This window comes from Quercus lobata, unplaced genomic scaffold (assembly GCF_001633185.2).
Source record: "Quercus lobata isolate SW786 unplaced genomic scaffold, ValleyOak3.0 Primary Assembly Scq3eQI_183, whole genome shotgun sequence".
Classification (NCBI taxonomy): Eukaryota; Viridiplantae; Streptophyta; class Magnoliopsida; order Fagales; family Fagaceae; genus Quercus; species Quercus lobata.
In genome coordinates, this window is record NW_022154874.1 from 14,681 (window position 1) to 41,473 (window position 26,793).

The 26,793-nt window shown below is 33.5% G+C and overlaps 2 protein-coding genes and 2 long non-coding RNA genes across 5 annotated transcripts; 3 read left to right on the forward strand and 1 right to left on the reverse strand.

Moving 5' to 3' along the window:
* The first annotated feature begins 452 nt into the window (after nucleotides 1–452).
* LOC115973533 lies at nucleotides 453–2,910 on the forward strand. 2 transcript variants are annotated; one of them, XR_004087769.1, is made up of 6 exons: nucleotides 453–799; nucleotides 897–1,240; nucleotides 1,350–1,419; nucleotides 2,099–2,239; nucleotides 2,343–2,523; nucleotides 2,723–2,910. It is a non-coding gene; the product is annotated as an uncharacterized LOC115973533 (long non-coding RNA). The 2 variants fall into 2 exon arrangements; XR_004087770.1 differs by lacking the exon at nucleotides 1,350–1,419 and having other exon boundaries at nucleotides 455–799.
* Nucleotides 2,911–3,794: 884 nt separating this feature from the next.
* Nucleotides 3,795–4,199, forward strand: LOC115973530. The gene is made up of 2 exons (XR_004087768.1): nucleotides 3,795–3,934; nucleotides 4,050–4,199. It is a non-coding gene; the product is annotated as an uncharacterized LOC115973530 (long non-coding RNA).
* Nucleotides 4,200–5,517: 1,318 nt separating this feature from the next.
* Nucleotides 5,518–6,105, forward strand: LOC115973531 (26S proteasome regulatory subunit 8 homolog A-like). The gene is made up of 2 exons (XM_031093791.1): nucleotides 5,518–5,544; nucleotides 5,755–6,105. Exons 1-2 carry the CDS (start codon nucleotides 5,518–5,520, stop codon nucleotides 6,013–6,015), a joined length of 288 nt encoding a protein of 95 aa, XP_030949651.1. The 3' UTR covers nucleotides 6,016–6,105.
* Nucleotides 6,106–21,363: 15,258 nt separating this feature from the next.
* On the reverse strand, nucleotides 21,364–23,145 carry LOC115973532 (acyl-coenzyme A thioesterase 13-like). Its single transcript, XM_031093792.1, has 3 exons — nucleotides 22,845–23,145; nucleotides 22,211–22,351; nucleotides 21,364–21,668 (listed from the first exon to the last, which is right to left on the reverse strand). Exons 1-3 carry the CDS (start codon nucleotides 23,037–23,039, stop codon nucleotides 21,525–21,527), a joined length of 480 nt encoding a protein of 159 aa, XP_030949652.1. The 5' UTR covers nucleotides 23,040–23,145; the 3' UTR covers nucleotides 21,364–21,524.
* Between the last annotated feature and the right edge of the window lie 3,648 nt (nucleotides 23,146–26,793).

Genomic DNA, 26,793 nt, shown 5'->3' on the forward strand with positions numbered 1-26,793 from the left:
TGAGTTGGTCTAAGTTATTTGGCCAATAAACCATAGGCTTGATGATGGGTTGTAGAAATTAAAAGGAAAGCCCTTTTCTTTTTTTTGGGGGGGGGGGGGGGGGAGGGGAGGAAGGTTTTGGTGTTTTCCTATGACATTGCTGTAATTGTAAGACAGGCAGTTTCAAAGGGGTGGCAAAATGTATCAAATAAGTACTGAAGAAAGGGACCCTTTAATGCACAATGTCCTTTCCAACCAATAAAGATGAGTAACCTAATTAGGTTTTTGTCTATTAGTGAGGGGAAGGAAATGTCTTTATCAAAGTACCATAGGATGAGATGATCAACAAAAAAAAAAAAGTACTAGAGGATGAAAAAATCCACTCGTTTGTTAGTGGTCCACTTATCTATAATGAGCTTGTTCCATAGTTTGGGGGCCTGCCAAGTGCCAAAGATGGGCATATTCTCTTTTCATTTCATGTGCCTCCCCTCCATCCACCATATCATGCTTTCATGCTTTTATAGAATTTTTAGGATATCTACGGTAGAATGTGAAATAGTTAACCAATTCTTCTTTTCAAAAAAAAAAAAAATTCCCTATGTATATGTGCATTCTCTGCTGATCAGTATTTGGGCTTTAGAGATTAGAGGTTTGTGCATTCTCTTCAAATATCTTTCAAACTGTTGACTTGTATCTATTCATTCTTAAACAATCTGATTTGCAGGACTCTTGTAAATATGGAATTCAAAGAGATGCTGCTTATTTTCCCCCACGTCCTACTGAACAGTCACATGTTATGGGGCCATCCTATCCTCTGATGGTTTGTACCCTTTAGTTGCCTGAGCTCTTGGTATATGATCTTAGCTAGGGAAGTAATTATGTATATATCTCACAGACTACTGTATGACTCTTTGTAGGTGGGGATTCAATCACATGCAGTGGATATTAGTGCAGATGAATGAACGTGAGAGGTAGGGTCCAAGGAAACTGATGAAAAGGCTGATGAGGTTCTAAAGTAGGATATTTTGGATTGTTGGACGCCAGAAAATCACTACGGATGGACTGAATCTGAGTGTTAAACATGTTGGGTTTAGACCATCTGTAATGATTTTCTGGAGTCCAACAATCCAGAATATCCAACTTTAGAACCTCATCAGCCTTTTCATCGGTTTCCTTGGACCCTACCTCTCACGTTCAAGTAGCTGCACTAATGTTGGAGCTAATCTGAATGAAGGTTTTGAAACCTTAATTGAATAAAAAGGTATGCTTGTTTCCCAAATATTGCAACCTTGAATTAGCATAACGAGATTTTTATCAGAAAAACAAACTCAATTTATATTTATACAGCCGTAGCTTCAAAATTTTTGTAGGCTTTTTATGTGGGTTGCTGATAAATGTACCTTCATTTTAACTGAAGGAGATTCAGCTAAGGCTCTTGCAGTAAGTTGTTGTGTCACTGTGCAGAGTTTTTTAGCATTAAAGTTAGCTCTATTGGGTTTCACTTTGTATGATTTTCGACTTTATTCATTGTATTACAGTTGTCATGAAGCGTCATGCGCTGCTTGAGTCACTTTGATTTCCTAATGTAATTATATTACTTGTAAATTTATCACACCCTTTTTTTTACATAGAGTAAAAAAATTCCTATATCAGAAAGTTATGTGCTTTATGGCGAGTCTGCAACTTCTATTTAGTTATCAGGATGTCATTTAATCAATGTTTTGGCTCAAATGTCATGGCATTGTAATGGGTGGATATGGTTGTCATGGGATGCTAAACACTAACTTATTTTTCATTCCTTTTTTTATTATTCTCTTCATTTAGGAATTAGGATGGGTGGCTAGTCATTAACATTGATGGATTTATTTAAAGTTGATTGCATAACACAGAAATATTGCATCTACTCAATTGCAGTAATTTTATTTTATGTTTCTACATATATATTTTTTACTTTCTTGAGTTTTGGTTAGGATTTGGTCAATGACGTTATCTAAAAAATTGACAGTGAGAAGGCTTAGGGAAGAATTACAGCTACTCCAGGAGCCTGGATCATTCATGCTATTTTCTGGCTGCTGTAATTCCTTCCTAACTCTCTCTGATTGCTTTTGGGTGACAACAGAAGCTGGAGAGACTTCAAGAAGAGGAATTAGTAGAGAAGCCATTTCAACGGAAACAAATGAAAGTAAGGTTCCCTGAGCATGGAAGAAGTGGAAGATCTGTTGTAACAATTAATAACTTGGAATTTGGCTTTGGAGATAAGGTGAATTGATATACTTAATCAAACTAGGAAGAGGGTTCTAGAAACATTGAATTATCTATTTCTGATTTTTTATGTTTTATGAAATTGATGAGTTGTGTGTCAGGTGCTCTTGAACAAGGCAAATCTTACAATTGAAAGGGGAGAAAAACTTGCCATAATTGGCCCAAATGGATGTGGAAAAAGCACTTTGCCGAAATTATCATTTGGATTTAGAGAAGCCAAGAGGGGGTGAAGTTTTGCTTGGGGAGCATAATGTCCTGCCAAACTATTTTGAGCAAAATCAGGTGTGTTAGTGTCTACAATGTTGTATCTCCCATTTATCTAATGATCATGGTGTTTCTACTTTTTCATGCTTAATTCTAAGCTCCAATGGTTTTACAAACATATACATGTACTTCATATATATTTTTATATAATTGGCAGTTTGTATGTTTTGCTAATTTTTTGCTTGTGCTAACTGACACTGACCCGCATCTATTTTAGGCTGAGGCACTTCATTTCAATAAAACAGTGCTTGAGACAGTAGTAGAAGCTGCAGAGGACTGGAGAAGTGATGACATAAAGGGACTCCTTGGGCGTTGTAATTTTAAAGCTGATATGCTTGATAGAAAGGTTTCTCTTTTGAGTGGTGGTGAGAAGGTAAGCTAAAACTGTATGCTCTTATGCGATTTTGTATTCTCTCGTAGTGGACATATATCTGGCATTTATGTGTGCCATAACAAGTTCTGTTTTGTGCTTCAGATCTTTAACTGGAACATTTACCTATCAAGAAAAAAAAAAAGACAAAAAAACTTTAACTGGAAAATTCATTTATAATTTTCTTAGTCTCTTGTATATACACTAGAGTAGTATTGTACTTTAATGGAAAGCAGAAATTATCAACAGCATGAATTTCCTAGTCTCTTGTATATATTTCATAATGTTAAAGAGTACTATTGTAGTTTAATGGAAATAAGAAAGTGCAGCACAATCTGGTGGATTTCATTTCCGGTGATAGTTTGAGGATTTTTGGACAAAGTCTTGTGATTTCCTGAATGAAAACTGCTGAGATGATAGACAAAATATACAACTAAAAACCATTAGATGATTTTGTCTATGTCATTCTTAATTCCAGTGTTCTGATTTTTCAGCATGGTTTTTGGTGTTTCTTTTCCACCCCTTTGTCTAATTCAGATTATTTGTTGAGTTTTAGTTGGACCCAAGGAGATTCTAGGAAGGGTGGAAGACACAAATATTTTGTGGATTTTATGTATCATTTGGAAGTTAGATGTATGACTTCAACTGGATCTATTTCAATGCATCCAGTGATCTACATGTGTAATTTTTTTCCTGGCATAGGGTTGCACTTGTGCCTGTGTAAATATGTATGCTTGTCTGTTAAGCCCATTGAGGCCTAATTTGTGATCATATCATGAGATACATTATTGACATTGTTAAGCCCATTATGCAACTATAAATGAAAAATAAAATAAAATTATCATATCCCATGTGCATAGCTTAGTGGGAGTCTGGACGTTATCCTCCATGCAGTGCAATTATCCAATTGCTAAATTTATTAGTACTTTATGACCTTGTGTATATATTACAGTATTATCTTGAGAAAAATCTTGATGCGAGGATGAGGGAGCTAGAACGTGAGGCCGAGCTGATATGCTGAAGGCTCCTAAAATTAATGCCAAATCCAAGATGTCTAAGGTAAGCATTGTTGTTATTATTACCAGCATTATGAAACAGGAAAGGAAATGATATAGCTTCATAAGCTTCTGCTGTAGCAATCTGAGTTGAAATTTAGATTTTGTTCCTCTAATAGGCCGAGAAGGAAGCCCTGAAGAAGCAGAAAAGGCAAGCATTTCAGCAGGCAAAACAAAAATCAAAAGGAACGAAGAATTCTAAGAGGTGGAATTGATTGATTCACCCATATTCTTCATTGAAGATTCCTCCAATGTTTCAATTTTTTTTTTTTACTTGTAAAAAAGCCTAGGAGATAAGGTGGCCTGTTGTGAGCCAGGTAGTTGTCCTCATGTATATAATTTAAATAGAATTATAGGTATTACTTGAAATTAAGGCTGTAATTGAAAATCTTGTTCTAGCAATTTGTTCTCCTTTACCAATGATTGCAGAACCCCGACAACATGCATTTATGCTTTCGAAAGCCATATAATGTAAGGAAAACATGAAGGCAGGAGTTCAGGGACTGTTTGATTATACCCCCTTTTGAAAACCTGGTTGTAGATATCATTTTACCATAAATCCAACAGAGTTCTTGAATGTATGAAGTGTGCTAAATAAATGAAGCCTAAATTCAGAAAATACATTCAAGTATGACATGGTAGCCTCCCAGAATGACGTAAAACCCACCGGTAGCTAGCTAGTACTGCTTTGGTTGTTAATTATTATTATTATTTTTTGGCTGACACAGCTAGTATTGTGTTAGACTAAGTACATTGAAAGTTGGGGTGCCTACCACGAACCTTCTTGGAATGAATCTTAAAATTTTGTATGTGATAGTGGTTGCATCAAAGATGGTTGTTGTTGCTGTTCTGAAACTTGCAACCATTGGCAACGACAGATGTAAACTTTGAACTAGATTTGTAGATTCTTTACCCACAAAAAGAAAAAAAGATTTGTAAACAAATAAAATAAATGGAATGTTAAATTGCTAACTTGGTTTCAAACTATTTGGGCTAAATTTAATTTAACACTCAACTACTATTTGTATAATTGTATCAATATTTTTTTTTTTAGACATACTATTTGTATCAATTTAATCACTTAACTTTCAAAATCAAGCCAATGTCATCATTAGGTGTGAATTTTTTTAGTAACTTTAATAAAATGGCCACCCTCCAAAAAAAAATAATAATAATAATAAAATGGCCAAACTACAATTTGTTGGTTTTTATAAATTTGTCACAGTTTTAGTTTTAGTTGGGTCTTCTTAACAGATGCCCTTAGATTATTTCTTACCAAATCATTTTTAAGGACAAAAAGTATCTCCCAATTTTTTTATCAGATGCTTTTAAAAATAGTTCCTAAACCTTAATTCTATATAGAGCATCGTTATCTTTTCCCCACATTTAATAGTATCAATTTTGTCCCTCGACTTTCAAATCAATTTCCCCAACTATTAGGTGTATCAATTTTGTTCATACACTTTTAAAACCAATTTCTAAGAATAAAATTAACTTGATTTAAATGTTGAAAGTCGAAATTAGCACATTTATATTAACATTGATGCCATTTTAAAGTTATATATATACACACTATTTGTCAAAGTAATGGGGAAGAATAACGTTTTAGTTAAGGTAAGTAATATTCCTATATGAATGCACTCAATTGTAAATTTGCAGCTGTGCCATAACTATTTATTTTTTTCAAAAGTAATGATATTTTAGCAAGGGAATAGAGTATTACATGCACAAGGAGTGCCGTAGGAGTGCCTTTTTGTTAATAAGAGATGGTTTGATAACAGTTTGAATACATTTTTATCCAAACAATCTCATCTTGTTTCCCAGGTTCATCTTGAACGGAAATATGTTGTTGACATTGATAAAAATATCGATATCACCAAGATAACTCCATCAACAAGAGTTGCTCTCCGTAATGACAGTTATGTGCTTCATTTAATCTTGCAAAGCAAAGTTGATCCATTGGTCAACCTCATGAAAGTTGAAAAGGTTCCAGATTCCACATATGACATGATTGGCGGTCTTGACCAGCAAATTAAAGAGATAAAGGAGGTTTGCCTCGTGTACCCTTTTACTTTCTGCATTTAAACTGGTAGTGGCAATGGTGACAGTGAAGTGCAGCGGACTATGCTGGAGCTTCTCAACCAGCTGGATGGATTTGAAGCATCAAATAAAATAAAGGTATCTGTGTGTTTTCATTATGCAGCTTGGGTTGTTTAGTTTTTGGTACTTTTCTTTATTGTGATCAACTATTTAAACAGATTTTGGAACTTATTGTAAGTATTTGCCAAGCATGTAAAAATAAGCTTCATTCTTGTAAAGATTGCCAGTATTTTATTGAATTTAAACAATGTCAACTCTTTTGGATGGATTTGGATAGAATGATAAGTATAGTCTTGTTAATTCCATAACGAGATGTTGATTTTCTTTTCTTTTCTTTTTTTTTTGGATTTACAGGGTTGGGTTACTTATATGTTGGCAATTGAAAACTAAAAAACCAGATTGTATAATTTTATTTTGTTGATTTCAGTTATATTTTTGGATTTACAAGGTATTTACTCTTCGATGTTGGTGGTTTAGTAAAAAATTACCTGAAAATAGTTCTCAATGGTAATAAAAAAAATTTGAAAAAAAAATCCCAGTAGAACTCTACTTTGATGGGTTACCATAAATGGAAATCGAGTCTTTAAGACTCGATTTCCATTTGTGGAAACCGAGTATAAGATACTCGAGTCTCGAGTTTTACTGGGAATTAAAGGAAAAAAATCCCAGTAGAACTCGAGTATTTTATAGGCGGTTTCCATAAATGGAAATCGAGTCTCTAAGACTCGATTTCCATTTATGGAAACCGAGTATAACATACTCGAGTTCCACTGGGAATTTTTTTTTTCTTTTTTGGCCGCAGGTGACCAGAATTATTTACCACACTTCTTACGTTTTTTAGTTCTCAAATTGGGGTAAAAAAAAAAAAAGGAAAAAAAAATCCCAATACAACTCGAGTATTTTATACGTTTTTTAGTTCACAAATTGGGGTAAAAAAAAAAAGGAAAAAAAAATCCCAATAAAACTCGAGTATTTTATACGTTTTTTAGTTCTCATTGGGGTAAAAAAAAAAAGGAAAAAAAAATCCCAATACAACTCGAGTATTTTATACTCGGTTTCCATAAATAGAAATCGAGTCTTAGATACTTGAGTTCTTTTGGATGGATTTTTTTTTTTTTTTTTGCCGCAAGTGCATGGACCAGAATTAGTTTTCTCCCCTGCAGCAAATTTTCCAGGGTCCAGAACACATCAAACAACTACATACCAGCATATAATAGGCGAAGGGAGCATACATTAAAGTTCTACAACCAAATTAAAACAGTAACTATTCAATAAAATTATTGTTGGACAAAAGTTAGCACACAATGGCAGTTCAATACTAGAAGGGCGTTGTGGTTGAACTTGGCAAAGTAATATCATTGTTCGTATTATAGGAAAAAGCTGCATCACGCAACTAATGTAACGAGTAAAATGGATAGCAAAGAGTTCAATTATTCGTAATTTACAACAATAAACAAAATAACAACTAAGTTAATACAACATAGTCTCCAGATGGACACCTAGCGGATATAACATATTATACATAGTCACCTAACACTTGTCCATACTGATACAACATACTCTACATAATCACCTAGCTTGTCCATACAGAAGATAACGACAAGTCCCACGTACAATGTCACTTACAAAAATCAAGTCTCCGCTTGCCTGACAAACATGAAATACGGTTATTAGTTTCCAAATGCAAAGAACAAAAACCAAATGACATTCTGAGTATATTATATAAAAACAGTGACGGCACTTGCCTAGTTCATAGCACTACCACTTGTCGAAGCCCCATGGGAATTGGGACAGCATCTACGGTTATGCCCCTCTTGATGACACACTCTACATCGTTGCCTCGGTTGAATCTCCCTCAACTCCGGATCTTCCCTCCGGCTTCCCCGTTCTCGCCGTACCCCATCCATTTCATTCCTTATTCTTGACATCGTAGGACGACCTTTGGCCCGCAACAATCGTGGGTCAGGCACCCACCGTGGTCCGCGAACGTCTGTCCATAATGACTCTGACTTTGGCACCACAAAATTATGTGAATATGTGAGAATGGCATTGTTCAGACTGTAACATGGGTCAATATAGCTGGGCGCATCAAGATGCAGACTTTTAAGAACTTTAATTGCATGTGAACAAGGGATCTTCAAGTTTTGCCACTTTCCACAACCACAGGTTCTATCAAATATGCGCACATCATGACTGTGATTTCTCCCTCCAGCTCTATGGTCGTTATACGGGGTAACCACTTGATATATACCCTCTGCATGATTATAATTCCTCAGAGTGTGTCCTGCAATTTTCTGCTCATTTTTGTTATAGATCTCCATTGCATAATCACTCCACACCTTACCTCGAGAGAGATCAGAAGTAATTTGTTTATGTCGATTGTGGAAATATGCAACAAGTTTAAAATAAGTGAACTCAACCATTGCAGCAATGGGCAAACCGCGGGCACCTTTAAGAACCCCATTAAAGCACTCAGAGATATTGGTTGTCATTGCCCCGTAACGTCTTCCACCATCATGTGACTGGGTCCATTTGTCTACATCCTCACTCATTAGATATGTGTATGGCATATAACGTATAATCCGGCGATCAGTAGGGTCTACACCCCTCAGTAAATTAATCTTGGCCTCCTTAATGGTTTGCATTATAGACACAAATTTAGCATCACAAGTCGCATATCCAGCTTTCAAGGCCAATGCCTTTAGAGTCGGGTTATTAAAATGTGTGTTGAAGTTGCTAGCAACATGTCGAAGGCAATATCGATGATATACCCGTTCTCTTCCGCCTTGCCCTCTAGGCCACTCTCGAATGGCACATTTGATACCTTTATGTCGGTCAGAAATAATGCAAATATCCTTGTTTTCAATAACACGCTCTATCGAAGTCCTGAGACACTCTAAAAACCACCCCCAACTAGCCCCTGACTCCTTGTCCACAACAGCAAAGGCGATAGGCAAAACCTTTTGATTAGCATCGGTTGCCATTGCAATCATCAATACCCCTTTGTATTTACCATATAAATGAGTTCCATCAATACTGATCACTGGCCTGCAATACTGGAATGCAGCAATGCATGGAGCGAATGCCCAATATACATAGCGCAGTAACGTAGTACCTTCTAATGGCTTAGGTATGGTGTGATAGCTATACTGGGTACCCGAATCCTGATCCAAGTATGCCAACAACAACTTTCGCAACCTTTGGTAAGACTCCTCCAAATCCCCAAAAATCTTAGCAATTGCCTTTTGTTTTGCGTCCCATACTTTATAGTAAGAAAGCTCATGATCATACTTAGTACGGATGATCTCCCAAAGCTCATCAACAGTAGCAGTGTGCTTTTTTCGCAATCTTCCCACAATTTCTGATGCAACAAAATTAGAATCCATCATTCTACCATCTCTTCGCAGCCCAAAGGGTATACAACTGTGTGGACCCACATAAGACGTGACCATCCACAGACCATTGAATTTAGGCTTCATGTATGCCCCAACGTACCACTTGCAATTGTCGTCAATGCATGCGGCGCACAATTCAGTTGTGCTCGACCTTTAGATGGAGAAATTTCTATTATCCTTTGCTGCGTATATTATCAATGCACGCTTCACCGCAGCTTTATTTGCAAAAGTCAACCCTTTACAAAAATGCATCCCATCTTGCCAAGTACAAAGATATGGTATCTGAAGACGTGAAGGATCAACCATATTTTCCCAAGTATTTGCGTAGAATGAGTCCGCAGGAGGTCTGTAGCCAGTGGTCGTATATGTATCATGCTGGACACCAATATCATCATCATCTGCATCACCTTCATCATGGTACTCCATATTTTCCTCTTCAAAATTAGGAACGACTTCATGCTCATCCACATCGTTCTCAAAGTCACCTCGCTCAATCCTCTCTTCGTACTGATCCATATCATCATTATTTTCACCATCATTCGCAGCATGATCTTCGTCTTCGTCTTCGTCTTCGTCTTCCTCCTCTAAATGTGTCTCTTGAGAGTAGAGGGTTCCACCAGTATTCGCAACATAATCTTGAGATGAGAGCGTATAACCTCCCATTGCATACCCTCCCCTTGTAGTGCATCCATCATCTAGGGTTGTAAATTGTAAAGCCGTAGATGTTTCTTGCACCACCTCAATACTGTTGTCTACACTCGCCTCCAAACTTACATACAACTCAGCAGCATTTACTTGGGGCATTTTCTGGATCCTATTAAACATCATCTTTACATGTTTATCTTCTTTAATCGCCATATACCCATAATTTATCCGTTCATGAAGAACTTCTTGTGGGCAACGATAAATAATCTTGATGTCATACCAAGCAGGGTTCAATTTCAATTCGTCCATTATTTTCCTCTTCAAATCAGTCAACGTCTTCAACTTATGACGTAACATCATGTAGTAGCATTCGATACCCTCCCCTCTAAATGGGAATCCGTCAATCCCTTCAGGATTGTAAAGGGGTCCACCGAAGTATACATTTATGTCAATATTCTTCAAAGATTGTGAACCTATTAGAGAGCCAACTAAATTTATGTTAGTGACATATTTGATCTCTTTCATTTCACATCAATTACAAAACATTTTCTATCTACTCAAAGTACAAGAATCACAACTTCTAAAAGTGTAACAATTGCATATACTCACCCCACATCACATACAAACACACTCAATCATTATAATTTCATACTCAAACAAATAAAAAAACTGAAGACAAAACTCACCCCCATTACAAAATTGAAACTCAGCTATAACAAAAATATAAATAAAAATATCAAACCAAACAACAAAAGTCATGAGGATGTGCAAATGAATGAGTGCAATTATGTAACAACATCATTCAAGTAATTTTAAATTAATGCCATACCCTATTACACTACTATTGATGAAATAACATAGAGCAGGGTTCATCAGACAAAAAAAGAAAAAAAAAACACTAATGTGAATATAATCATGATCAATCAAATTAGACATATCATCTAATTTAATATATAAATATAAATATATTTATATATTTAGCCTATTTATACAACTATATAATTAAATATTTATATAAATATATTTATATTTAGCCTATTTATACAACTATATAATTAAATATTTATATAAATATATTTATATTTAGCCTATTTATACAACTATATAATTAAATATTTATATATTTATATAAATATATTTATATAAGTATTTATATAAATATATTTATATAAGTATTTATATATATAGTTGTATAAATATAAAAATATAATTATATTTATATAAATATTTAATTATTTAATTATATAGTTTTATAAATATATAAATAAAAATATGTATATATAAATATTTAATTATATAGTTGTATAAATAGGCTAAATATAAATATATATACGTATTTTTTATAAGGAAACAAATATACATATTTTAATACAAACAAATATCTTATCAGGAAACAAATATATTTGCCTAATACAAACAAATATTTTATTAGGAAATGGCATATACACTAAAACAATGCAAGCAACACTTTTTAAAGCAGCTATATACACTAAACAACTAATTAGAGAGTGAGGAGACCCTTACTTGACATAATGATGTGCAAATGTACTGCTGAGATTGAGAGTGAGAGGAGCAATGTTTTGCTGCTAAATATGTATGAGAGTTTGAGTCTCTGTGAGAGTTCTTAAGAGAGGTTCTGTGATTGAAGTTGCTGAAGGTGAGAGTTGTTGAGGCAAGTTGTTCTTCATGTGAGAGAGTTGTGTTTAGTCAAAATATTCTCTGCATCTGAGAGTAGTGTGAGAGTTTTTTTAGGTTCAACATAGTCTGAGAGAAGTTTTTGGTGCTTGTGCTAGTTTAACATATTTTTTGAATATGTCTCAAAACAGACAAATTATATTCACATGTCCTTCAGCAACGTACTCATCTTACCTGCTGGAGGAAGCAACAAAGACTGTTGACTAGCAAAAGCACCAAAATAGACTAATAGACTAGCACAAGCAACAGACAAAACATGTCATTCAACACAAGCTTTAATAGTAGCACAGAGCACGTATTCAGCTAATAGACTAGCACAGAGCACGTATTCCTAGCACAGAGGACAGCAAAGACACTTGATAAGACCAGACAGGAGGGGAAATAATGGTTTGAAACTCGAGTCTCTAAGACTTGGTTTCAAAATTAAAACCGAGTCTCAAAGACTCGAGTTCAACACGCGTATCTTTTTGGTTAAAACTCGAGTCTTTGAGACTCGGTTTACCTTTTTACGTAAACCGAGTTTCAAAGACTCAAGTTTAGGTGGCACCTACGTGGAACTCGAGACTTAAAAACTCGAGTTCCACGTACACTCCTGCCACATCAACGCCATGTCAAAGCACATAAACCGAGCCTCAGAGGCTCGATTTAGGGGCCCAAAATCGAGCCTCTAAGGCTCGAGTTGCTAGTTTGCCAATATGTTTCCAAACTGACCCTACTAACTAAATAGTTCGGGTTTTATGGGTAATTACCCATTTTCGCCGTCCAGGGACGAAGCTGTTCATTGACTGGGGGGCAGTGGCCCCACCTAGATTTAAAAAAAGAAAAAAAAAATCATGGTAGTATATATATTCTGAATTTTTTTAACATTTAAGTCCAAGATAATTACTTTTGGCCCCCCTCTCCCCAACAATTTACAAATTGGCCCTTAGAATCCAACCGAAAAAAAAAAAAAAAAAAAAAAAAAAAAAAGTCCATCACTTTAGTTGATGGCCTTTCCACAGACAAACAAGCAAAATCACCAAAAACAAGTAACAAATCCTTAAATTGTGAGATATAAATAAAAAATAAAAAATAAAAAGCATCTTTGGCATCCCACTTTACGTTGTTCTTGAGGAATGAGGAGGCAACTCAAAAAATTTATCAGACACTGTAATATCTAGAAAATCACTCACTCTACTATGTTTAGAATGTTTATTTAAGAGAGACAAAAGATTTGTACTTAGACTGCTCTTGCTCACTCTTAGCTCTTTTTTGTGTGTGGCCATAAGCTATTGAGTGTGTTACTAAAAGAACTACGTGTGTGGCTATTAATTTTTAAGGGAATGCAACTATTTGACTTGCTAAGTTAGTGTGCTACGTGTGTGGCTATTTAATTTTAAGGAAATACTTCTAATATTTAACTGGTTAAATTAGTTTAACTTGAAAGTTGAAATGTTTGAGGTTTTTTTTTCTTTTTTTGAAAACATTTGAGTTATGGGTGTTTTTTATCTTCTCTTTGTTTACATATTTTTTTTAATTCTCAATTGGTAGAGTTATAAGGTTTGAAATTGATAAAATATTAGAAAATTAATTAAATAAATAACGAAATGATCTAATGATAACATTAATTTTTATAAGATAGTCTCATTTAGTTACAATTCAAGAAATTTTTTAATGTATTTCCCCCCCCCCCTCCCTAAGTCTAAAGTCTAGCCCCATCCCTGATTTAGTTATTTACAGCCTCTCTGTGAAATTGGGCCCAAAATTTGAGTTGCTAAATGCTACATTTTTTAGCAATTTTGTTGTGAGTGTTCTAACATAATAAACTGATTATTTGATTAGCAAAATAAAACAAACTGATTATTTAAATAAAAGCAAAAAATGTAAAATGAAAGTGGTTCAGCAAAGTGAGTTGAGTGGAGAGATATGAAATCTTACAGTGAGGCGAGGGGGGACCCTGAAAGTACAGGCCACGAAGCCGGGTTCGACCCGGTCAACCCGGATGCCTCGGGTGGCAAAGTCCTCGTAGAAACTCGATTCCTGGCCGACTCGGTGAGGATGGATGGTGAGTCGCGACACGCTCTCCAATTCTTCCGAACTCAGCTTTAGAAACTCCTTAGCCTTCTCCATCTTAATTTATTTGGTTTTTGTTTTTTTTTTCTGTTTTCTGGGTTTCCAATTCCAAGCTCTTTCATTTCCTAGACTCCTCATTGGAACACCGCAATTATTTATTTTTGACTAGGAGGGTCCCAGCAATGATACACAATTCGACAGTTCTTTGTCCTTGTCTCCATATACTTTAATGATCACGTGGGTCACTAACGTGAAAAAACAATTTTTCTTTTCTTTATGGTCTCAACGGCATTTATTTATTTTTTATTTTTTTTTTCTAATAGTAGTTCTTTATTATCAAACCAAGTCAATAAAATAATTGAGCTAATCGAAACTCATGTCAACATAGCTAATTTTGATTATGGAGGGGTAAGTTTTACGTGAACCTGACATTCAAGAAAAAGTAGAAAATTAATGTAAAAATGACTCTTAGCCAGTCACCATCTATCATGTAAAATAATTAGAATGCGGTGCTAAAGGATCCGTTTAGATTGAACTTTTTTTTATTGAAACTGAAAACTAAAAATATTATAGCAAAATAATTTTTAAATGTGTGAATAATGTTGTGGGATCTATTTTTAATATTTTTTTTAATAAAGTAATTGTGGGTCCCATGTAAACCGTGCTGTTACTATGGGTGAACACTGAACAATGTGCATACTGTTTATGAATAGTAGATTTTGCCTTTAAAAGCGGAAACAAGTGCAGGAAAAAAAAAAAAACATGAAACGCTGGAAACGTGAAACGCGAAACTGAGGTTCTGTGACGGGCACTCAATCCAAACGGGTACAAAATTAGTCAAAAGTTTTAGCAAAACAACAAGAAATTGATATACCATATTATCATTGTTACTTGACAGATAAATAATGAGGTTCTGTGACTCTACCAGTACCGCTAATTACTTAACATGAGTGGACCTCGCTAGAACTCCTAGACTTGAAGTCTAAGAGTGTGTTTGGATTGAACTTATTGTTGCTGAAACTGAAAACACTGTAGCAAAATAATTTTTAAATGTGTAAATAGTACCGTGGGACCCATTTTTAATATTTTTTAATAAATAAAATGGTTGTGGGTCCCATAAACAGTACTGCTACAGTGCTGCTACAGTGCCGTTTGTCTCCTGGTTCTGCAAAACGCATGAAATGTAAAAAAAAAAAAAAAAAAAAAAGGAGTGAAACACAGCAACGAAAACGCAGCAAAGAAAACGCCCTATCCAAACGAGCACTAAGTTGTTTATTAATTCCTCTCGTCATACCTTACATGGCTCAAGCCAACCTGGTTGTTGCTTATTTTGAAACTAAAATTATTAGTATAGAATGCTTCACTACGTATCCAAATTTTCTGTAATACTCTTCTTACTCTATTTTATACTTCACAAATGAAAACATAACACTTGTCCAACTGTTTAATAAATTTATACATATTCTTATTTGCAATAAGACTAAACTCATTCCTCAGCTCTCTTCTCTAGTCAATTCTGTCGTCTCTTGCTATTCCATGTACCATAGGGTTTGGCGATGATGGTTGGCCATGGTTGGAGGTGTTGATGGTGTCAATGAAATTGTGGTGGTGGTGGACCTTGTATATAGATTATAGAATCGTAGATATTGGTGCAACAAAAAGTCTAGATAAAGTATTCCAAGTTTGTCAGTACTCTCTCTCTTTACTTGGTGCCTTTGGTAGTAGTATTTGGTAAGCAAATTTGGTGGTTTCTTAACTTTGAACCAACCCTGTTTACTACTGGGTCTGGGGGTTGATATTGGTTAATATGCATTCAATCTATTGAATGGGCAGACTGACTCAGACCTTTCAATTTGATTGCTGTTATGAGTCTAGTCAAATTTGACCACTTCTAGGTCCATGTTTAAGGACTGGTGGTTAATCGATGGGTTTTCATATTTTTATTTATTTATTTATTTAAGGTTAATGAAATAAAAAAAGAATAGCATAAATTTAACATTTAATTAAATAGGTCAACAAGTGTCATATTTTTATTTGTACCACATAAAGTGGAGCAAGGAAACTTTTAAAAAAGATTTGAACTCACTTCATGACATCCTAATTTATGGGTCCAATTTCTATTTTCTGATAGTCTAAGAAGCTTGAGAGTTTAGATGATAGTTATAGACCAGGCATAGTCCAACTGTTCATACCAATAACCCGTTAAATCAATACCTAAACCAGTTTGGTTGTTTAGTTGGACCATTTATGCAATCGGATTGATAAAACACAGCTAGTCTTTTGCAACCCGTGCAATCCAAATAGGTTGTTCTTGTATCTTTACAAATGTAATCCCTCTATTGCTATATATGGAATTGTATATTCTAACACTAAGCATTTATTATGATTGTGTTTGTATATGGAATTATATATTTTACTACTTGAAGAAAATATAACATACAAAGATTCTAACGGAGAGTTCAAATATAAAATAAAAAAATTTAAATTTAATTTAAAATATATTAAAATAATGATGCGTTTGAAATTGCAGAAAAAAAAAAAAAAAAAAAAAAAAAAAAAAAAAAAAAAAAAAAAACTACTACTACTACTATACATTTTTCATATCTATGAACCAAGAAAGGACTTACAATTAGGACTGTGCAAACCAATACTGGAGCCAATAAGACCGACCGGCACCGACCTTCCCACACCGCCACTACTATCAACCGACAGAGCCGATGTCAGCGAACGGAACGCATAGAGAGTTCCAACTATGATGCGATGCAGTAATCAAAGTAGCAAATCCAGAACCAAAGCCTCACCGAATTGAACCAACCCCTGTTTTAAATGTTTGGAACTTTGGAAACGGTGACGTTTTACCGAGATTTTGTCTTTAAAAAAGCAAAAAAAAAAAAAAAAATTATATATATATATATATATATATATACAAACCCATCAATCGTCTCCACCATGTTGCATGCCATCGTTCTTCTTCTTCTTCTCTTCTTTGTTTTGCACTGGTTCTTCTTCGCTCTGCAGTGCACTAGTCTGGTCTTTTATTACTCTTGTAATTTCTAGTTTCTATTGTCTTCTAGAGAGATTAGTACTCTTTTAAAGTTTTAACGTTTCAACTTTTATGACCCCACACGTGTCTAACTTTGGAAATGACAAAAGAAAAGTTTAAAAGAAAATCCAAGTATCAGACTTAGAGCAACCATATCAGTGGATGCAAAAGATTTCGTCTATTTTACTTAAAAAAATCTATTTTTTTCTATTTTGCACAATCAATTTTATAAAACGCCCATATCAGTCCATTTATTATACACTATATTTGATATAAATAATATTTTTATATATATTTTTTAATATTATTTTATCAATCCATTTCTTTTTCCAATACTTCCTTTTCTTTCTTCTTCTTTCTTTTTCCTTATCTCTGCCGTTTCCTCTTTCTTTTCTTCCTCTTCTTTCTTCTTCTTTCTCTCACGTTCAAAACCCAGAAGCACCAGAGCAAGAACTCCATCAACACCACAGCCATCACAAGCACCACAACGCCTCTCCAATCCACCGATCTCCGTCAACCCACAAAACTGATCTTCATCAACACCGATCTTCGTCAACCCATCATAAGCATTCCATCAACACCGATCTCCATTAAAACCGATCTCCATCAACATCGATCTCCGTCAACCCATCACCGATCTCCATCAACACCGATTTCCATCAAAACCGACCTCCATCAACACTGATCCACATCAACCCATCACCGATCTCCATTAACACCGATCCACATCACCGATCCAAATCGCCTCTCCAATCCACGATCCACAATCACCGATCACCAATCCAATGATTTTGTTCTAGTGGTTGATTTTGTGGTTGATTTTTGATTTTGTGTCTGTGGGAGTGTGTGTATCAGAGGAAGGAAGAACATGATGATGAAGGGTTAGTTTTGCAGATGGAGAAGAGAGAGAAAAAAAAAAGAGCAAATCATAAATTATTAAAATATTATATATACATGCTACAGTAACCGTGCATATATGCACGGTTACTGTAGCTAGTGGATAAATATACAAGATTATACAAAATTTTAGAAGCGCCGATGTGGAGCAATTTTGAGACAAAATGTGTAAAAGTGGTGTCTTTTTCTATTGAAAGATGCTAAGTCTACAATATTTTTACAACAAATCATAGGTAGTTAGTTGTTATTGGTTCAAATTTCAAATTAACGCTAAGATTACTTTTTTGCCCCAACAATAACAACTAGTAACAACTTGCCACTAAGGATTTGTTGTAAAAATGTTGTAGACATATCATTTCTCTTTTCTATTATATAAGATTTTGCATCCACATCAGTGGATGCTCTTAGATATTACTCTATGGATGTGGATGCTCTTAGATATTACTCTATTTTCCCACCACTGTGTAGGTATAATAGTGTGTAATATATATTAATATTTATTTATACTTAAAAAACAGATGAATCATTATTAATGCTACGTTTACAGTATTTTAACAATAGAAACTATAAACTAGTAAAAATAGAAGCTATAAACTATAAACTTAATAATATTTATCATTTTTTTTTTTGAGTAAAATGTTTTTTTTATTATTATCAAATTTTCAGCACTTGTTTGGACTTTGTAGTGTAATATTTTTACTTTAGTCCCATTGAATATTGAATAGGTTGAAAGGATTTTTTTTTTATTTAAAAAAAAAAATTCAATGTTTCAAACTGACCAAACCGATTAAACCGAGCCAACCAAACCACACTACTATAGGTCGGAAAACCGACCCTAATCGGTATGAATTAGTTTTAATTATGAGAAAATCGATCCCTATCGGTTCGATAACAATTTTGAGAAAAAACCAAGCCAACTGAACCGCGCACACCACTACTTACAATGGGCTTCTCCCCTTGAGGAAGAAAGAAGAGAGTGACCATAGAGGTGTTGGCATAGTTTAAATTTAGGATAAATTACAAAGTTGGTCCCTATCCTTTACACTATATTTCAATTTAATTCTTAATTTTTTAATTGTGTCAATTTGGTCCCTAACCCTTTCAATGCCGTGTCAATTTAGTATTTGTCGTTATCTATTGGATGGAAAAAGTTGATATGTCAAATAGAATTTAAAAAAAAAAAAAAAAAATTTCCATACCACATTAGCTGTCAATTGTACCGCCATGTCATATTACATTATAAAAAAACCCCCCAAAATTAACATGTTCACACTATGGCACTCCATTCATATCAAATTCTGAATATCTTCTTACATCTGAAAATTTGATTTATTCCCAGAGAATTCATTCCAAGTTTCAAACAGGATTATTAAAGACAAGATGGTGAAGATGGTGGTCAGGGCCATGGGCTCAGTGCTGACGAGGTTGCCAGCCACCCATGAGTCTAGCATCTCCTCCAGAAATTACCTACCCAATCCTCCACAAAGTTCAAGAGGCAACCAAAACCTCCACCCTGCTTAATAACGATGCAATATGGAAAAATCCATATTCAAGCCGAAAACAAATAAACATCTAGGATTTTTCAAATCAAAAGCCCAGATTTGAATTATAAAATTACAATTAACCGAAACTTACAAATAGGACATCGAGACCTTCTTAGGACTTCATGATGAGTTGATTCTAACAAAACCCAAACTTTGGGTACCAAAGAACTCGAAAATGAAAAAGCAACCAAAGGAAAGAGGCAAGAATTTGGACTTGGCAGTTTATCTATTGAGCAAAAGAATAAGACTAATGGAAAAACCCAAAGGGATCACAAAGAATTAGGCCTTTTAATTTGATAAGGCCATGTTTGTTTTATGGGAAAAATTTTAAGCTTGATTTCTTTTTTTCTTTTTCTTTTTTGTTAATTGGGTAAATTAAAATATTACGAATTGAAACATAATTTGGTTGTTGTGATTTTTTTTTTTTTTTTTTTTTTTTTTTTTTTGAGTTTGATTTTTGTGAACATGTTTTTGGGTTTTTTTTTTTTTTTTTTTTTTTTTTTTTTTTTTTTTTTTTTAATTTAATATGATGTGATGTTACAATTAGCTATTGATGTGGTATAGAAAATAATTTTTCATTATTCCATTTGACACATCAACTTTTTCCATCCTAAGGATAACGGCCAGGACTAAATTGATCCAGTACTAAAAATGTTAGGGACTAAATTGACACGATTAAAAAGTTAAGGACCAAATTGACATATAGTGTGAAGGATAAAGACCAACGTTGTAATTTACCCTTAAATTTACTAAGTTATCAATTTAACCGCATGACAAGTAGCGCCACAGAGGGATTACATTTGTAAAGATACAAGAACAAGTACATAGGGCAAATTTGCAAGTTCTCATGGCAGTCATTGGTGCACAAAAATAAATACAAGTTGCATGGTGGCGATTTTTCCAAAATATGAAATATTACAACGAGTGTCATACAAGTCCAAAGGAAGGGGAAAAGATCATCTCCATTTCAAATCTTGCCCATTTCATCAATTTCTTGGCATGGATTAGTTTATACAAATCTAAAAATGTACAGTTTGCCATATCATTTAAAATTTGAAAAATGTGTCATACATTGTTACTTAGATCTAGAACATAAAATTTGGACCATGAAATGGACAGTTTTTGAAATAGAGAGTATAAGTACAGCCGGTGACAATTGTGAGTCTCAAGTATAAATAGAGGCCTCATTCTCAAGAAAGACACGCACACATCCTAGAGAACTAATCTAAACAGAGATCATTTTAATATTAGTTTCTTAGGAGGTTCTCTTAGTTTCATATAAGGCATTCATGCCCGTAAAAACTTTCATGTAAACTGTGCTATTAAGTTTAATCAGGTTTATCTTAGTTTGATGCAAATTCTTAGTTGTTGTTGTTAGTCTTTTTACAATTCTTTGAGTTTGAACTGTTCGATGCAAATTCTTAGTTGTTGTTGTTGTTGTTAGTATTTAGTGAGTGTTTTAACTGTTCCTAGAAATTGGTAACTTAGAACTTAAGTTATTTGCTTCTATCTTTAGTTGTTATTTACATTTCCTCCATTCGAGCATTGGAAATACTCTTAATTGGGACATTATTGAACCACATTTTCTTAACCACGAAGTCAAATAATTCACCCTAGTCCACAAAAGGTTATTGGCATTCAAACCACTTGTACTTCGAAAGAGTAAAAATTAAAATACTTAGAACCTCAAAGAAGTACAACCCATTGACTCCTTTAAGATAACTGGTTGCAGCACATTGTTGTGGAAGTAGAACTGCATTTCAATGAACATGACAAAGAGGGCAGTAGTTTTTGCATGAACAATAACCCAGCTATGATGTCTTATTTGTCTCACTCACACTTCATTATGAATAACAAATTCCAATATTGGGTATCTCTTTTTCATGTCATAAGGCCAGCCAATTTTTTTATTTATCGTCTATGCAGCTTCCAATATTCAGATCTTGGCTACTATTATAAATTTTTAGTCCAGAGATAATTAAATAATTAACAATCATCTACTAAATATCAACTAAACCAGTCCAATCCCCCCTCCCCCCCCCCAAAAAAAAAAGGTCTAAAATAGATAAAATAAATCCTTCAACTATCAGAATAGTTATTCGTCTTTCAATTGAAAACTGAAGATACATTAGTCAACTACAACAATAAAACAAGTGTCTAATGGAATTTAGAACATGCACATCTATCAACTTTCATAACACTACTGTGAAACAGATCCAGAGGTTAGAGTTTGCTGGCATGTTTACCAAACAATGAATGCCGGCCTTCAGCAATAAGCTCCCCTGTTGCTTTGTTCCTTATAAGCACGACTGTTCCAGAGTAACCACCTTTTCGTCCTAAAACCCTTGAGGTAAGCTCTAACTCATCCTGCAATATGCCATATAGGGAGATCAATTGCAAAAGCAAATCTAAAGCCAGAAGCTGCAAAGATGCACACAATATGAAACTAAAAGCCTGCTTATTTTACTTCTTGAGTTTTTCCTCTTCCAACAGAACATGTAACTAAAACACTACAGAAGCCAATATGATTGCCAAATAATTCAATTTGTACTTCATATTACTTGAGAATTGAACGCCAACACCTAGGGACCATATTCTAGATCAAATTTTAAGAACACTACTAGTCAATTAAAATGCATTGCTAATATGTCAAAAGCCTTGTGACTCAGTGACATTGTCTTGCCATGAAGAATTCAGAAAATAATGTGTAATATAACATTTCCGGGTACGAGTTTAATAATTCATGATATAGGTTATTTTTTTTAACTGATTGTTCACTAAACATAATAAATCAAAAGATTGGTTCAAGAGTCAAGACTACACATGCACAATCTAATTAAAAGACATATAAATCAACCCAAAACCATGTCAAACACTTGAAGATGTTTTGAAATGCCCGGCTAGCTTACATCAAGCTTCGCGGTTGAAAGAAACGAGATTGACATGTCCACCGAAACATTCATGGGGAGCCCCTCAACATGGACAACAGCACCACCAACTTCATCAACAAGGTTTGCAATTGCACCTGAAGCCAACTTCCCAGTCCTATCCTGCAAATACCAATCCCAAATAAATAATTTTTCATTTCTAAAAAAATTTTAGATTTTGATATATGATTAAACTCTGCATTTCCTAATAGTTTAAACTTTTAGGAAAATTCGTAATTTATCATTCTAAATCTTATTTAAAATTTAAAAATCCCACGTGTTAGACCTGCTTAATGGTTAAATAATTAAATTTAACATTTCAATGGCTTAAGCTTTAGGACAGTTGCTAATTAATCAAAATCAGTGAAAATTGAGGCCAAAATTAGTACAGATGATTATTTTCAATAATCTAGTTTCTGATCCACATATAAAAAAAAAAAAGGCATATTCTTATTCTCAGATCATAATTAAGCTCTTGAATAATCCAATATTCCAACAAAATATAAACATATAAATGCATAACATAACACACAGATTTTCAATTATTTACAAACACGTAATATGAGAAAGTGGTTCAGCAAATTAATAAGCGGGTTGAGAGTTGTGATAATCTTACGGTGAGGCGACGAGGGACTTTGAAAGTACAGGACACTAAGCCGGGTTCGACCCGGTCGACTCGGATTCCTCGGAGGGCAAAGTCCTCGTAGAAACTCGGTTCGTGGCCGACTCGGTGAGGGTGGATTGTGAGTCGCGACACGCTCTCCGATTCTTTTTCCGAACTCAGTTCCAGAAACTCTCTAGCCTTCTCCATTTTTTCAGGTTTCCAATTCTAGCTAGCGAGTCTGTCTATTCATTCTCTCTCTCCGACTTTTCGCGAGAAAAAACAGATTACGATGAGAGGAGGACATACACGGTACGGCCATTGACTTCGTGCAACCTATTACTTGAATGAAATCCGGACCGTTAAATGTACATAAAACGTTGGGTCCTCAACAAATCAAATATGTAAGATAGTGATGATAAGATATGCACATTATTTTTATTTTATTATTATATCATCAATAGTTTTGACTTTTGAAGTGTTATTATTATATTTTACTAGTCGCTAACCCGTGCGTGCACGGGATAATTAAATAAAAATAAAAAGTATTTATTTTGCTTAAAGTTCTATAACTTGACTTAAAAAAAAAAAATGTATAACTTAAAAATAAGTAATTTTTTGTTCAATATAATGGTTTAGAAAAATTCTTTTTCTTTCATATCATTGGTTTTACATAATACATCTCGGCGTGGGCTATTCTATGGTGATAACTTCACATAATACTCAACTGCAGTTAAATCTAATATCTATTACCAATCTAATAAAATGTATAACTTAAAAATAAGTAATTTTTTGTTCAATATAATGGTTTAGAAAAATTCTTTTTCTTTCATATCATTGGTTTTACATAATACATCTCGGCGTGGGCTATTCTATGGTGATAACTTCACATAATACTCAACTGCAGTTAAATCTAATATCTATTACCAATCTAATATATGTACTTGATAGTAGATTCTACAAATTGCATTCTCTATATTCTTAAAGCTGCACATCATTATTATATCTATATAAATATAAAAATGAAGTTTTTGACTTTTGGTTGAGACTTACGTTAGAATTAAGATAAAAATAATTATACTTTTTTTAATTAGACTCACGTTAGAATTTAAAAAAGAAAAAAGAAAAAAAAGGACTCACTTAGGTTTCAAAAAAAAAAAAAAGACTCACGTACAAAAAAAAGACTTTAGGATTAAGGAAAAAAGAGAGAGAGACTCCTGTTAGGACTCTCTCTTCCCTCCTCAAATTTTCAGCAATTTGGTACTATAAAATCAAAAGAATTAAATCAAATTAAAAAATATAAATAAAAAATGCTAATGCAGAAAAATTGTGGAGAGGTTAACCAAAAGTCAAAGGCTTTGGTTTTATATATATAATACTAACCCGTGCGATGCACGATATAATTTAATAAAAAATATATATATTTTGCTTGAAGAGATAGTGACTTAAAAATGAATGATAATAAGTAATTCAATTTATATATAAAAGTTCATAAAAATATATATATATACAAACTTCACCTCATAATACCAGTTGAGAATACACTTTGATCATCAAATATAATTATATAAGAATTGCATTTAGAGAGAGATTATGATGACTACACTAAGGACAACATTTTTATAAAGGAATTTATATGCTTGGAAGAGCATAATATTTACTTCAATGATGCAATCATTCTTTTGAAAATATGTAAGAGGCTCACCAAAATAGAAAGTGGCACACAAAAATAAACAACAATTTCATATCAAAAGATGCAATATAAGCACACAACAATAACTGCAAGAAATTGATCATGCAAGAATACATATATTTCACTGGACTTCCACTTAAAGTTGAACTTACCACAAATCCTAGAATCAAGATTTTTAGATTCTTGTAAAGTAAGACCAATATCAATTAACCAAAAAAATATTGTAGGGAATCAAATCATAAATTTAAGAGACATAAGTTATCCTACAATTGTATTATGACTATTTGATAATTTAGTAAGAGCTAAAACAATAATATAGAAAAATTAAATAACCACAATTTTCATCAATCAAATATTGTCAAAAGCATAAATGGATAACAAACCAAATCTAGGTCCACCACTTCATAAAATGGGAACTAATACACACCAGCTTTTCCAACTTCAACACAAAACTATCAAAAGCATAGATTATTTTGTATGAGCAATACACACATAAGTAGTAGTTATTATTCTATAATGTAAATGCTACAAACTAACTAAATAAATTATGAGATATGTAAAAGCAGACCAAAATTTTTTGCTTAGTAGGTTGCTTTATCTCTTGAGATAAAGAATATACTTATATATATATATATAACAATTAGAGTTAACTTGCACAATTGCTGATTTTTTTTTTTTTTGAGGGAGAACAATGGCTAAACTTATGCTTCAGATATTACTCACACTTCATAAATTAAGATTTGAAAAACTTCCAACAATATCCAAAAAATATAATAATAATAGTTCTTCATATATTAATTCTTTCATATAATACCTTTATAACCCCTGTACAATCAGTGTTCTTCATAAGGATGAGCCCTCCAAAAAAATAAAGAGAAAAAGAAAGCTTACCTTGAGGAACACTACCAAAATCATTACATTGGAAAGCAAAGGTTGGCAACGGTGGAGAAAATCACGCATTGAAAACCAAAGATTTATTGAATCAAGACCGTGATATTATTGAATCAAAACTTTTTCACATATTACAAAAAGAGATATGTCCTCAAGATTAATACCATTGCGTCTGACACTGGAAAAAGAGATAAAATTAATATCTTTAATTTACTTCTACCTGAGAGTCTTTAATCACATGAACACAACCCGCCAGGCAGCAACCTTCAGAGTTAAGGAAATTGATAACAACCCCAAAATCTCCTTCAACCTCAGTCACATTGGTGTCAATCTTCAGAGCAAAGACAATGGCTCCCTTCAGGGTTTTGAGTTTAGGGTTATAAAATAGAGTCGGGGGTTTCACCGTTTAAGTATGAATTATTTTTGTTATTTAAATAATAAATATATAAGGTATAAAATCTAAAATAAAAAGAAAAAGAAAATAATGGTGACGTGGAATAATAAATATATAAGATATAAAATCTAAAATAAAAAGAAAAAGAAAATAATGGTGACGTGGAAAATTGTGAGAGCTTTAGAGGCTTCGGTTTTATATATATAGATAATAATTTGTAAAATTATATAAGAGTATCTTGAAAGGCCGAAAAATGGTCCACTAGATTAGTTCGTTAAATCTGGTGATACGTTGGTATTTTCCCGTTACTCGCGTGGAGTTATAAGAATCATATTATTATTATTATTATTATTATCCATCCCACACGATGATTGCGAAATTAGGTCATCCACTCAATTGCCTCTAATTGGTTGGTCGTTGTCTTAGTTAGTAGGTCGTCATCCACTCTCGAAGGCAACTAATCTTAGGATGAGGTTGTTGCAAAGTGGATTTGAAAGTAATAAAAGCATAAGTGATAAGATATTCAACCAAAAAAAGAAAAAGTAAGCTTAAGACAATGTCTAAATTTCGTCATTTGGCATGCATAAAGCTTCCGGTGCATCATGCATAGGATCACAATATGCTAGTAAGTCATAATACTTTATTGCATCCTTAAATACGCATACATAAATAAGAAGTGTCACCATTTATTTACCCTCTTAAATGAGTCCGAAAATAAAAGGCCTTCTATTTTTCTATTATAAAGTCAACTTGTTTCTTATTAGGGGAAAAAAGTCAACTTGTTTCTTTTGTGTACAAAGTGTAACTCACAAATTACTTATAAATATAAAGACAAAATTTAGTTACAAAATTAGTTGTAGTTTAAAATTACAATCTTACTCAATATTATTAACATTACTATATATTTCAAAAAGCTAACCTTGAATTGCATGTTCTATATACTTTAAAAATACATATTAAATTTTGTGCTAATCGGATATTATTTA

Coding starts and splice junctions, on each gene's coding strand:
- LOC115973531 (XM_031093791.1), top strand. CDS start 5,518: ATGGGGAAGAATAACGTTTTAGTTAAG. Junction 5,545..5,754: donor AGAATAACGTTTTAGTTAAG/GTAAGTAATATT, acceptor CTTGTTTCCCAG/GTTCATCTTGAACGGAAATA.
- LOC115973532 (XM_031093792.1), bottom strand. CDS start 23,039: ATGGAGAAGGCTAGAGAGTTTCTGGAACTGAGTTCGGAAAAAGAATCG. Junction 22,352..22,844: donor AAGTCCCTCGTCGCCTCACC/GTAAGATTATCA, acceptor TGGTATTTGCAG/GATAGGACTGGGAAGTTGGC. Junction 21,669..22,210: donor TTTCAACCGCGAAGCTTGAT/GTAAGCTAGCCG, acceptor GGCATATTGCAG/GATGAGTTAGAGCTTACCTC.